Source organism: Bactrocera dorsalis, chromosome 3 (assembly GCF_023373825.1).
Source record: "Bactrocera dorsalis isolate Fly_Bdor chromosome 3, ASM2337382v1, whole genome shotgun sequence".
Taxonomy (NCBI): Eukaryota; Metazoa; Arthropoda; class Insecta; order Diptera; family Tephritidae; genus Bactrocera; species Bactrocera dorsalis.
Window position 1 is genome coordinate 66021274 of NC_064305.1, and position 14481 is coordinate 66035754.

The 14481-nt window shown below is 31.8% G+C and overlaps 1 protein-coding gene across 15 annotated transcripts in view; it reads right to left on the minus strand.

The window, feature by feature from the left end:
* LOC105233852 (potassium channel subfamily T member 2) overlaps positions 1 to 13466 on the minus strand; it is a 263246-nt gene extending 249780 nt beyond the window's left edge. For all 15 annotated transcript variants that reach the window (XM_049451971.1, XM_049451970.1, XM_049451966.1 and 12 more), the window contains exon 1: positions 13040 to 13466. In XM_049451971.1, coding sequence (XP_049307928.1) covers positions 13040 to 13192 — 153 coding nt within the window. In that variant the 5' untranslated portion in view covers positions 13193 to 13466. The remainder of the gene's footprint in view (positions 1 to 13039) is intronic.
* Positions 13467 to 14481: the final 1015 nt, after the last annotated feature.

Sequence of the window (14481 nt, forward strand, 5' to 3'; positions counted from 1 at the left end):
GCGATAAAAAACAAGTATTTGCCCTTGTTATGTTGAAAATGGAAAAATGTTTTTAACAATTTTGAAAAAAAAAAGTTGGTTGGAACATGTGGCAACCCCGCTAAAAACTTTTCTTAAAAACACCTTTTGTAAATGTCTTGATTCTGTTACCCATGCTGCAACACTTCATATGGCTTACGGGTATAGAAAATATCTGCATGGATGGCAACGCTGCATAAAAATATCTTTTGCAAAGTTTTTCTTTTTCTAGCTTAGCTTATTAATTACAAGCCAGTTTTTTACTTGGTTTAGTAATTTAGTTGAAAAAATATTTTTAAACATATGGCAACCCTGCTCAAAATTATCTTTTTATTTATTTTTTTAGATTCAGCTCATTATGATACACATATTGCGATAATTATTTTGGTTTATTAGTTCAATGAATGCTGCAAGCTTGGCAACCCTGTTGCTCAAAAATATCTGTTACAAAAATTATTGCAAAATTTATTCGGTTTTGTAACAATTTTGTAGATATATTTCTTTTTCTAGTCTGATTGCTGTACAGTCTTGTACTTGGTTTATCAATCCTATTGTTAAAACATTTTTAAATATATGGCAACCCTGCTCAAAAATATGTTTTTTTTTTTAAGTTTTCTTAATTCAGCTTAGTTCGACAGCCTCATTGCAATATTTATTTTAATTTATCAGTTTTTGTGACTAAAGCGAGTATGGCAACCCTGCTGAAAAATATCTTATTGAATCAATTTTTCTTATTCTACCCAAGTTTGATAAGTACTGTGCAGTTTTGCACTTATTTATCAATTCAATTGGTAATACATTTTTAAACATATGGCAACCCTGCCAAAGAATTATTTTTTTAATATTTGTTTCTGATTCAGCTTATATTGATATGCATAGTGCGTATTGCTTTTGGATTATCAGTTCAATTGAGTGCAGCCAGTACGGCAATCCTGCTGAAAAATATCTCTTACAATCTCTTACAAAAATAATTGGTTTTATAACAATTTTGAGAAAACATTTCTTATTCTGGCCTAGTTGAATAAAATTGTAAAAGGCCGGCAGCCTTAACCGAAATATGTCTGGTAGAAAACTGTTTTCAAACATTTTTTTACGGCCAGATTGCAATACTTTATTTGAATTAAAATTTAAATTGGTTACAAAATTTTCGATAATTGGCAACACTGTTTAAAAATGTCTTTTTAAAAATCTTTCTTAATTCTGCTTACATTGAAGTCCACTTTTGCAATATTATTAATGTATACCAATTTAGTTGAATGTGAAATATTTCACGGATGGCAGCCCTGCTTAAACATATTTCCAGTAGAAATATATTTTAATTAAGTTCGTTTGCATAAACCTTTTACAATATTATATTTTTTACCTGTATATAAATTATAATAAAAGTTTAAAATGCTGGCAACCCTACCAAAAAAATTCAGTGGAATGCGCTTTCTATTCATTTCCTTTGACAACTATTATATTTTGAAATGTTATATTAATTATGTTCTTTAAATATTTTTAACAGGTGGCAACTTTTTCAAAAAAAAATCTCAAAAATATTTCTGAAATAAATATATTTCTTTTGAGTTTAGTTTGATAAGTCTTTTACAATATTTTAATTTCTATAAATTAATGACAAAATTGAAAAGGCTGGCAACCTTAATAAAAAAATCAGTGAAATGCGCTTTGAACTCATTTGTTTGACAACTATCATATTTTAGGTTTACTTATAAAATTACTTATACTCAAAAAGCATATTTTAACAGGTGGCAACTCTTAAAAAATTTTCAAAAATATTTCTAAAATAAATATAAATCAATTAAGTTTTGTGGGATAACACTTTTACAATATTTTAATTTTTACCTATAAAAATTATTACTAAAATTTAAAAGGCTGGCAACCTTATGAAAAAAAATCAGTGAATTGCGCTTTTAACTCATTTTGTTTGACAACTCTCATATTTTGAAATAGTTTACTTATTATATTAATTATACTCAAAAAGTATTTTTTAACAGGTGGCAACTTTTTCAAAAAAAAATTTAAATTTGTCTTATTTTTAATCTTTTTCGCGTTCATACCTATACAACAGAGAGGTGTCGTTTTACAGTTTTTTGTCCAAAAATTTTAAAGAGGTGGCAACCCGCTAACTTTTGTCCCTCTTTAAACCACTTGAATATAACACCGAACAGCCAAACAAAAAATATTAAAACACAGTTTTATATTAATAAAGAAGAAAGTATATATTTTGGAGGAAATCTGATGAGCTTTCATGAATGAGGCAAGGCATCTCTGCCACACTTAACACCCACAAAGCAAAAAATAACAAATTTCAAAAGCGAAAGTACACAATATTATGCAGGAATTAAAGGAAGCAATCCGCATCACTTCAAAAGCAAACAATCCAATTAAATATGCCGAGTGTGTACTTAATGAAGACGTTCGACTCATTTTTCGTCTTTACTTTCATTTCACTTTCGCTGCTGTTTCTCACTACCGCTATGCGTTGAGTAGTATAGAGGAACTCTGTGCTTATGGTGACAGCTGAGCAAAACGTCAATGACTTTGCAAAAGTGTCACTGTGGATTAATGTACAAATTCAGAGCCAAATATTAGGGTGGTTCGTATGTATTTTATAACTTTGTCTTCATCAAAATTACTGAAACATTGTTGCCTTTTTCTGGCGTAAGTTCCACCAAATAAAATTTTCTAGTAGTAAGTACTGTCACAGTAAATCTTCTTAAGGAAAGTTGTGTTGTTCCTTAAGAAAATTGATATTGAAGTAGTCACTGAAACCATGATTAGTACGGAGCTATGACAGCTAGCTAAAAGCAGAATTGTAATTTAAAAATGGCAGTGAAACTAAAAACATCCATTTTAATCTTAATATTTTTACTTACAACGCAACGCCGAAATCGTATGATCATATTTAATAAAACTTTTAAATCCTATAAAAATGTGTGTCACCCTAATAAATAAGTAGTAAAGTGTCTCTGTTAAATGGTTTTCAGTTCAAACGCTTTTGTGACCTTTCTGATTAATTAAACGCATGATTTAACACTTTCAACTTTTCGCTCCATATCGAAGGATTCTACGTAAGTAGGTAGATATGCTCATACATATTTTCATCCGCATATATATATATATATATATATTGGCTATCTCTCTGCGCTTGGGTTGGCATTTATAAAATACAATTTTTCACATTTTTTTTTATTTTTTTGTGACATTATCAATGGACAAGTTAATTTAATCAATTGACATATCAATTGACAGGCGAGTGGAGTAATGAACTTTCGAGAGATTTTTTCTGTTTTGATATTCGTAATTGAAGTGATATATTGACGGATGAAAAATGGAAAGCGTAGTTTACTTTATCGGCAGGTTAACTATTTTTCTGAGGAAGGAGTTGTTGGCATACACTGTTGTCTTCCAACTATAGTCAAAAATGACATATCGGAGCTTTGCTGTGAAAGCTTATTCCTGTGGATTAAACCCGCATACGAAAAATTCAAACCCATGTTTTTTGTGTAGTAATACCAATATATACGAGTAGCATAGTTTGGAAAAATGTCTAACTTTGGGACAGATGTTTCTAAGTTCTCAAAGTGTTATACAGTGCGTCTCATCGAGTCGTCGAAAAAATAATGGCCAATGATTTCAAATATAGTCCTAACATGTTAGCACTCTTTTTATGTAATGGTAGGCACTTGAAAGCCCACCATGTCAAAACAGAAGGTTTAGAAAATTCTACTAAGGAGTGTTATATTCATCAGTTTAATTTGAGTTCGGAAAAGTGAACATATTGTTCAAAATGATACGCACAGCTACTTAATTGTGGTCGCACTTAGGGCGAGTTTGTAACTGAACTTCCGAAAGCTTTTACCAATTGCAGCCATTCCCCGTTAGATTATAGATAAATATCTGACTTTAAAATATCTTTTCTAAAAATATTACAATGAAGCTGGGGTGGTACTCTGAGTTGGTTAAAAAACCGATAAAGAAAACCTACGAGTTGAATGCATTACTGGATTTAACAATACTGGAGAGTACCAAACTCAAATTAAACAATCTCTATTCTTGCATCCTAATAATAAAATATATTTTTGGACAATGTTTCGAAGTTAGTTCTCGTGCTTTAATACTGCTTAAGTACGTTAATCCTCCTCCAGAGCAGTGTCCTTTTACTCAGATAGCAGAACGGCGATATTAGCTTTGTACTCATTAACAGTGCGTTCAGGTCAAGTAATACTTAACATCGTTATCAATGGCATCAAGTCTCTTTGTGATAAGACTGGTATAGGTGCCACGCCACAGGCGAATCGCGGTCAAATGTAAAGCTGATGAGCTAGCAAAGAAAGGCACAGTAGAACTGCTGTCAGTAGAATGGAAGCGCGTCAATGCTCCTACGTCCTCTTATGTTCTACTACCACATAGCTGGACTTCGCGGGAGCTTGGTCAGCGCTAGATTACTATTGGTACATGAGCTGCCGAAAAAACCTTTAGGAACAGTTTGATCGCTAGAGCTTTAGTGATCTCTTTGCTCTCTAGACTAGCCTCTTCTTGATTAAAGGCGTTTTAATAAGCCATTTCCCTATTGGCAACCGTGCTATAGGTATGGGAATCCTACTAGAAACAATTCAACACTTCCTTCTTGACTGTCCCGCGTGTGATGCTATGTTCTTCTTTTAGATAAACCGGTTTTAGCTTTATTCAGGTGTTGCAGACTACACTCGATATACTTACATCATTTTCTGAAAATGAGTGAATTTTTGACCTTTTTCCCAAAAGTAGTGTCAGCCTTCGAGCTCATAAAAAAGTAGCTAATGGATTTTTCAGATGAACAATGCATAGACAGTTAAGATTCCAGAAATCCTACAAGTTATATCCAACAGACAGGCATAAGAGAAAACCCTGGCTAATATTTCGATTTCATTGGAAGGAGTTCAAAGCTAAGTTTTTGGATGTGAAAATTTTTTTCGGCAGAATTAATTGAACCTCATTGAAGAAATTTACAAAACTGCTGAACAAGTTCTTAATAAAGGGTGGTTTCTTAGGAGTGCAGCTTATTGCTTCATATTTCTTCAAAAATGACGCCGCTAAAGAGCCATGATTCCTGACTTTTTCGTGCATTGGAGGATGTTAATGTGGGCGACCCGCGACCATTGCTTCCAACACACAGCTATAGACATAAATATTGGCAACGAAGCAATTAATTTGTTGAAGGCAATTTTGTGTGAGCACAATATCTCTCTGGACTATTTTTGTGAGGTTTTGTGCAGTCATATACCTATGCAGATACATAAGTCTGAGACGTTTGACGACTTCGAAGAAAACATTGGGCGAATTATTGATGACCTACTGACCAAAAAAACTACTGAGTCAGCCATAAAAGGCTTAAATATGAAATCTTGAAAAATGTTATAGAATTTATTGACTTAAATAGTTTAGTATTCGAAATGAGCAGAGAAAATTCAAGAAGCTGGATTGGGAAGTATGAAAAGAGAGATAATACATATCTCACTCTCTCTTCTCTGAAGACGGAAAGCACCTGAACAGCTTTTGTTAAATCGCAGCTATCCTCAGCCCGTTAAATACAACAAAAACAACAAAGAAAAATCTATTTTTATCGGCAGGCCACAGATTATGCATCTTTTCAGGTCAAAGCAAATAAAAAAGTTTGCTCAAATTAAACGCGAGCAGCTAATTGGCGGTTGCCCTCAATCTTCATCTGTAAGAGTTTGTATATGCGAATGCGCGTATGTGTGTGAAACTTGCCATTTCTTTCCCAAAACAAAATAGTTGGTAGCTAATGCGGTTATTTTTATCACATACTTTGTTGGGAAATCGATGCCACACCGAATTTACGACAAAAACTCTGCGAATAACGGTATTAATGGAAGCGGAGCAGCACAAATTGAACTCGGAAGATTTACACACAGACAAATTTAGCTGAAAGAAAGTTAAGTGTTTTCCCACTTTGTAATAAATTATGTGGCAGTCTTTATTGTTGTTGTCACAACTGCTTAGAATTTGTTGGTAACTGCAGCTGATAGGTACGGAGCAGACTGATTGAATTTTCCGGCAATGTGGAAGAGCATATGAATCAGGGGAAGAATATATGCCATACACAGTTAAATGAAAAAAGCAAAAACAACAAAAAACAACAACAAAAGCCGCTATATTTATACATGAACTTTCACAATAAAGACTAAAGTTCTGCGGAAGTTATTTGCTGATTCACGCCAAAGTCGATTATAGCGGAGCTAACTTCCTTATGCACCCATACACACTCCCACACACACATACACAATTCAGCATGCAGCTCATCAATTTACACTAAATTTGGTTGAACATATGATTTGTGTCGGGTAAACAGGTGAGTGGCAGCTGCTGGAGTTGGAAAGTGGAAAAGTTTTATTTTTGGCGTCTTTTGTGTAAACTCACTGGTCCCCTCTAGGCTTTCTGCTGTGCGCGTTTGACTGTGTATATTCTTTTCTTTTTATTTTCCGCGCAACGCTACTGATTTGCTTTTAATGTTGCTCTGGTTTTCAATAAAGGCGCTTTTTCTACTTTCGCTCGTGTGTTTGCAGGCATCACAGCCATGGCTGGCTGTGGCGTTGGCGGCGGCGGTTTCAGCAACCACATAAAGACTTTTGCTGTGCGGTAATCAAATTGAATACTGTACGCACCGTTTATGTTTCCTTTACGAGATTTCAGCGAATTTGCTTTATTTTGAAAATTTAATATTTAAAAAGTGTGCAAAAGGAAGAGCCAATGTAACCGAGTTCAGAGAAAGTTTTCTAGATAAAATGAGCGTCAAACCGGCGTGAAGCACAAAAATACTTGTTGAGTGCGAATTGGAAAGTGATCGGGCCTAATATATTTACAGTAGCTACTTGATTATGGTTGTTGTCATTGTAACAGGATTGTTTTTGCTAATTTTATAAATTTCCGGTTCAACTCAATTACATAATTATTTTGTGGCAAAAGACTGCAATTATCCACCCGCGTTAGGAAACTACTAAGCTGTCTAAAAAGTGTGGTTGTGTAATCGAATATATCTTTCAATTCAAGTCTGTATATCCCAAACACTGCTGCGAATCATCTGGGCCACGCTGCCTTTGAGAAAAAGTGAGTTCGCGCAGCAACAACTTTGCCCGGATCTTTCTCAAGCCCCAATATTCGTGTATCATATGATGTACACTTTCAGTTGATATCTTTAGAGTGCGTTCATCGTTTTCGGTGCGCATTTTTAGCATACCCATGCTTGGTGGCTGATTTTCCTGGGGCACTGTTCGGAAATTCATTATCAAGCCAAAGTTTTGCTTCAACTGTATTTTTTGCTTCAAAAAGCAATATTTTATCAACACACGAAATTCCTTTTTATCTATTCTTTCACAATAACTAAAGTTGCTTCACTCAGAATCACTTAATTCGCAAACTAATGATCCGACGGCTGTGAAATATATACATTCATTTTTCAAAAGTTAGAGCTAACCGAAAATAACCTGGATTGATTTCTAGTAGCGTCATCTTTGTGTCTGGCCAGGAACTTTTCGGTTGATCTGTTAAGTTATTATTGAAACTGGTTCAGAGGATATTTTTCCAGAAACTAAACTACAATTTTTTAGAATGTTAGAATAATTTGCTCAAGTTTTTCTTCCTAGGAATTTCTGGTTTCTTTACATAAACGAATTTTGGTCTTAATAATAAATGTTAGCTCCACGGGAGCAATTCCTGTGGTTTTTCTGATAAATCTTTATAAGCGTAAACTGCTTTTGAATGTTGGCATGGTATACATACATCTCTAGATTGTAATAGTTCAGTTCTTAAATCGTGCTTAATTCGTCGACATCGATCTTAGTAACTACAAATAGCCGGCGATGATATTAAACTCATACTTCTAGAAGAATATTTCGAAACAATCTTTGAGAACCGGTTATTTTAAAGATCTTGTATCAAATGTTTATATTTTCTAAGGGTGGTATTCTTTGAGATAATAATCTTGTCGTAGTACATAGGTACTTTTGACAGGTGTTACTTAATTTATACGCAGTTTGGTTTGCCATTAAAAATAGTGAAGCCCAACGGCCATCAAGCGAATCGCACGTTCTGTAAATGGACCCAAAACGATATGGCTACCGACGCTGACTTTGCAAGGTAAACTTTGTTCGTCGTTCAGCCATGAAGCTCGCTATTGGTTAAATGGGCATGTTAATAAAAAAAAAAATCACAAATGACAATGCACAAGGCATTGTTGAGACGCCGTCACATACTCAAAAGTCGCCGTTTTTTGTGCTTTATGGCAAGAGAAGAGAGTCATGATTAATAACTTTTTCTAGTCTAATTTGGAGGATCTTGATGTGGATGACCCTGGGTTCAAACAAGCGGGGTCTACATTTCATACAGCCAACAGAACAGTAAATTTATTGAAGGAGACTTTCATGGGTCTGTGGTATGGTATCCAATATTATTTGACTGACGCGTTGGAAATTAATGTTTGCCAATTATTACGGATATACGGTTAAATGCTGCAAGATGCGGTTGAAAATTGAGCTGAAATAATTTTTAAAGCACATTGGCAAACGCTTTTCTTTATAAGTTAATAGAGCTAAATTCTGGGCCACATAATTAAATTATATTAGCCAGTGGTATGTTAGGGCTTCGACACCGTAGCATAGCTACTGGGAAATGGCTAGCGGTCGTATCTTAAGAGTGGACCTAATGGTGGCCTCAGTGTGGTCACCACGGTTTGACGGTAACCCGTCGCCCTTTTCAACCAACCGACCATTAAACACTTTTTCTGAAATTCCTTGAGTTTTTGGGCACTTGTTTCCTTAAATTAAATTGATTGTTTGACTAATATCCTCACTTCACTATTATCTCTACAGACAGCTTGGCTCTCAGCCATATTATTTATTGATTATCTATCAGATATTAATGGAAAGTCAATTGAAAAACCAATTTTGTTATGCTTTATCAGCACGAAGAAGACAGTGAGCGATTGTAAGTTTGTAACAGACAACATAACGACTGTTTCGTGACCGAGTTTACATACTTATTTACCTAGTTGTTTAGTAAACATACAAACAAATGTATGTAACTCTGTTCGTGCTTTAGAGGCGTCCATTACAGCCATTACATTGCCAGATTTGTTATTTATCATTTTTCTGTTGATTGCATTTCGCCCAACTTAATTGAATTACGAAGAAAAATGTGAAATTTATTGATTTACTTACAACTGATTGCTCAAAGAGATTTTAACACAATAAGCCGAGATTTACAAATGAAATTAAAATAAATAGAGGCATTAATAATTCATAAAAGAAATATGAAATTCCAAAAGTTTTTAAGGATCTAACGAAAAATTATTACCAGAGAGATTTGTTTTTCGGGAAACTGACAAAAATGCAGTGGTGTGAAAAAAATTTAAATGTTGAATACGAAAATGAATCAAAACGAGCAAACACGTTAACTTCGGTGGGTTTGTAAGGCAGCTATATACGTATACAAGTAAATGTCATAGGCGTCGGTTTTAATTTTTTTTCAAATATTGTAGTATTGCCTTGGAAAATGATCGGTGCCAAATTCCGTGCAGATATCTTGTCAAATGTCGTTCACTTTGTATGACAGCAATATACTACAATATATTGCTTCAATACCGACGGTTCCAACAAATAAGTAGCTCCTCTCAAAAGGTTAGTCCTTCATGTATATACGGACAGGCAGGCGGACAGACCGACATGTCTAAAACAACTCAGTTCATAAGGCTGATTATATAATTATTAAACAGGTGGCAACCCTTACCAAAATTTTTCAACTGCAACTGTTTTTAATGGAAAAAAAATTAAACAGATGGCAACAATTAGTAAAATTTTCAACTACAATTGTTTTCTACTTGCAAAAAAAAATTTAAACAAGTGGCAACCTTTGTAACAATTTTTCAATTACATCTCTTTTTAGTTGCAGCTTACTAGTCATATTGTAATGAAAACTTTATCTTAATAATTTTATTAAATTACAATTTAGGAATATGTGGCAATACTCATAAAAAATAATAAATAAATAGTAAAGTAAGCGCATTTATTTTAATGTTGTTGCGGTCAAATTTTGTGAACTTAAAGTTTTTTTTGTACACTTATATTATGTAAACCTGCAAATACAACAATTTTATGAAATTAAAAAACTTCGCACAGATGGCAACCTTTTGAAAAAATATTTAGAACTGGTTATTTTCGCAGATCTATTAAGGCTATTCACATTTTACAATACTAATTTTTAATTTTAACAATTTAAAAAATTTATGAAAAGGTGGCAACCCCAGCCAAAAAAATACAGCTATTGCTAATTTTTTTAACTTTTGCAGTTTAGTGCATATATTGTATAAAAATCGTTATTTTTATTCTTCAAATCCATTGAGATACACTATTCTGAAATAGGTGGCAAGACTAAAAAATAAATAAATTGTAAACTTTTTTTTAAATTTAACTATTTCCATTATTTTAAAGTTGTTGATATACGAAACTTTGGATTTAATTTTTTAAACAGGTGGCAACCCTATTAGTTATTGATTTCATTAATTCTCTTAATATTTAGTTATAGATTTTATAAATTGGAATAAAATTTTCGAATTGGAATTATTTTCAACCGTAAGTTATTTCAGCTGCATTCGTTGAATATACGTATGTACATACATAAATATTGTAGAGACCTTTATCATATCGTCCGCCTACAATATCGCCAACACGTGGCAATTTTTAACTTTTTTTTAACTTTAACGCCTAAGCAATGTACAGCAATTTATTCAAATCGGCTAAGGTTTTGTAATATTGGCAAACATATAGCCGTCGTGACGAAATTTCGTTGCAGTCGGACGGTTAATAATCTTATCTGTCGTTAGAGAGAACTTTAGAAGTTGTTATAGTTTCGTGTTACCATCATATAAATGATTTCGTAAAGCTCTGAGTTTCTCTTATTTGATTGGAAGTACACAAAGATACAAAATCTATTCACAACCGCGTCCTCTTTTCATTCAATTTGCTACTCAATATCAAATTTTCCTAAAATATTTATATCAAGCGAGCATTTTGATCTGAATGCTTTTGGTATTGACAGCAGACAATTTCTACAAATATATTTGCATACATATGTACTCAAATGTTTATAAATATATGTATATAAAGTATATAATATATGCCACACTCATTTTTCACTCTGAAACAAATTTTGTGTCAAAAAAATCTAAATTTAATCCGATTTTTGTATTTCGATTAGCACATGCATTCAATTATGTAACAAAATTGAAATTGAAACGAGCAGATTTCAACACGCATATGCAAATTTCATGTTCTAAAACAACAACAACAACGCAAACGCATGGCACATGAAACCATGTACATATGTACGTACTACATATGTTAACAGTTATGTACGATTATTTATATGTGAGTGGTTAAGCAATTTTATGTGGCCATTTATGGCAAGTGATATTATAACGGTATAGTATCAAATGCTAAAAGCTTTGCAACTGACAGATGAAGCAAAAAGTTGTGGAAAAGATTGCATGGCAAATTGTGAGTTTGAAACCGATTTACCATTATGAGTGGCATAAAGGTGAAAAGTGAAATTGCATAAAGCGATTTTGTCGTGTTTTCAGTTGAAAGCAATAAAAGTAATGGATTAAAATTGATAAAGGCAGCTTGCCAAGCTCACTTTGTGTGTATGTATTTTGTGGCGAGAGAATTTAGTCTCGGCGGCGCTTGTGTATGACTTTGGGAAGTTTAGAAAAATTTAAGCATCACATTGTGTTTAAATATAGTTATTAGACGTGATAATGTCATAAGCACAAAAAATTAGTATAATGTTTCTTTTTCTTGACATGTTGTGCTTAAAGCTTTTTGAATATCTGCTTTCGAAGACCAAATCAGAATTATCTATTTCTGAAGAACACAAACTTAGCACTTTTCGATAACCAATTATATGCCTAAAATGCGAATTGAAGCAAAAACGTTGCCTACATTTAGGATAAATTTTCTCTTCTTAAAGCAACGCGTGGCGTTATGTAGCAACATCAATATGTGTGTGAGCAAAAAAATATTGATTACATTTTTTGTATTTGTAGCCGACTATTAGCTTTGAAAACTTATAAAAATAGTCAATTCTTCTGCAGGTTACAGTAAGCTGTAATAAATGAGAAACTCTATATAATGCTAACGATGCAAGTTCTCAGAATTTCAGCTTGACAAGGCTTATATGTATAGCCTTTGCTAAAAATTTAAACTTTTTTGTGAAGATACACTTGTTTTTAATGCGCAGAGAACAATTTTTTGGAGAAACGTTGCCTATATTTAGGCTATATGCTTGTATTTTAGTAATAAAGGTGCAATTAAATGGAAAAGTGTATTCATTAAGTAAATAATAATACTGCTTTTATGCAGGATTATGAAGTATTGAGTTTTTTGAACTTTGAAAATCGCTATTAGTTGAATTCTCAAAGTACCGTTCGAAGCAATAACGCATATTTTTAACAAAAAAAAAATAATTATGTGCTAAAAGGCATCAAAATACTCTTTATATACGCTGCAAAGTTATCAAAAATGTATAAAAAAATATAAAATTTCATTACATTCTCTTATTTGTTGCCTATTCTTAGGCGCAAATTTATAACATGAGTGACAGCGCAGTCATCCAAGTAAAATGGAAATGAAATTTAAATTAAAACTTGTTATAAGTATAAAATATTGCACACAAATATTAAAAACAAAAACAACAAAACGTAATGTTAACAACAACATGCAAATCTAAATAACTACTTAAAGCGTATAAGTGCGTTACGTATACGCCATGTACTACAGCATGCAGTATGATGTGCACTGAGTAACCATAAAGTGGGGAGAATGAGAGAGAGCGTAAAGTGCGCTGACATAAAATGAGTAAATATATATTGTCATGACAGAATTTCGTTTATGAAAAGCAAATTGGAAATGTAAGCAAAATAATAAGGAAAAAATGGTAGAAATCAATAGCAATAACAACTTACAACGACAAACCACTCGGCTACTTTTGTTGTTGACTTTTTCGTTGCATTCACACGCTGATGGGCGGCGGTTAGACGCTTACCAAATATGCTAATCGGCATTGCACAGCAAAAAGTGGACACACATATGCACACGCAAACGGCTATTATGTACATCGAGACATATATAACGGCATACTTATGCGGTTGTAACGGTGTGTGTGTGTGTTTGAGTGTGACAAAGAGATATGTGTAGATAGCTGCAGAGGTAATGCAGTTGACTAGGAAATTGTGGCATTCACTTGCTGCTAAGCGCTAGACGCTGATTTTTTTCTATGGAATTTTGCAATTAATGTAAAAATTTAGAATTACTTTTTTTTTTTAATATTTCAATAATTTTTGTTCTAATTTTTTTTTGCAATTATTGCTTTAATTTTTTTCTTTAAATTTTTTTTTTTATTTAAATAATTATATTAAATATTTTTATACTTAAATATTTTTATTTAATTATTTTAATTTTGAATGTATATATTTAATTTTTTTTTAATTTAATTTATATTTAATTTACTTGTTTTTTTTTTAATATATTTTTTTTTATTTATTTTTGTGCACCAGGAACATTTAGCACAGTGTTTTAGTAGCAAGTAGCAGGCTTAGTTGTATGTGTTGCATTTAGAAGTTGCTTTATAGCCTATGTTGAGTGCGTGCGACATAAAACAGCTACAGCAAACTGCTAGTGCAAACTAAGATGCAAGTTTATAGGGTTGTTTCGTAAACACACATACGCGTGTGTTATAAAGTTTTTATTTAAAAACTCTTTTTAAAATAACTTTTTTCATTAAAATATTGTAGCTCGTTTTCAATTTTTTCGAAGTTTAATTTTTTTAATTTTTATTTAATTTTTTTTTTAATTTTTTTTTTTTTTATTTTTTTTTAAAGTTTAACAAAATTTATTTTTTAATATTTTTAAGCTTATTAATATTTTCTAAATTTTTTTTTCAATTTACTAATGATTTCTAAATTATTTTTTAATTTTTTTTACTCAATTTCTTATTTGTTTAATTTTAAATTAAAAATATTAAATTAACTATTTCTCTTTAAATTTTCCTAAATATTTTTTAGTATTATTTTTTTAATATTTTTAATTAACTATTTATTTTTCTTTAATTTTTTAAATTATTTTTTTAATTTTGTTAATTTTTCTAAATTATTTTTTAATATTTTTTAATTTAATTTTTTTTTTTAATTTTTGACTTTTTTATTTTCATTAATTTTTTAAAATTATTTTTCTAATTATATTAATTTTCTTAATCACTTTTATTTAATTAAAATTAAATTTAAAACTCCTTTTAGCTTTAATTTAAATTTTTTTCGCTGTTTTATAACATTTTTCTTTTAAACATAATTTTTCGTAACATACTTTCAGGCACGTAGACATTTCCATACATTTCAACACTGCATCGCTA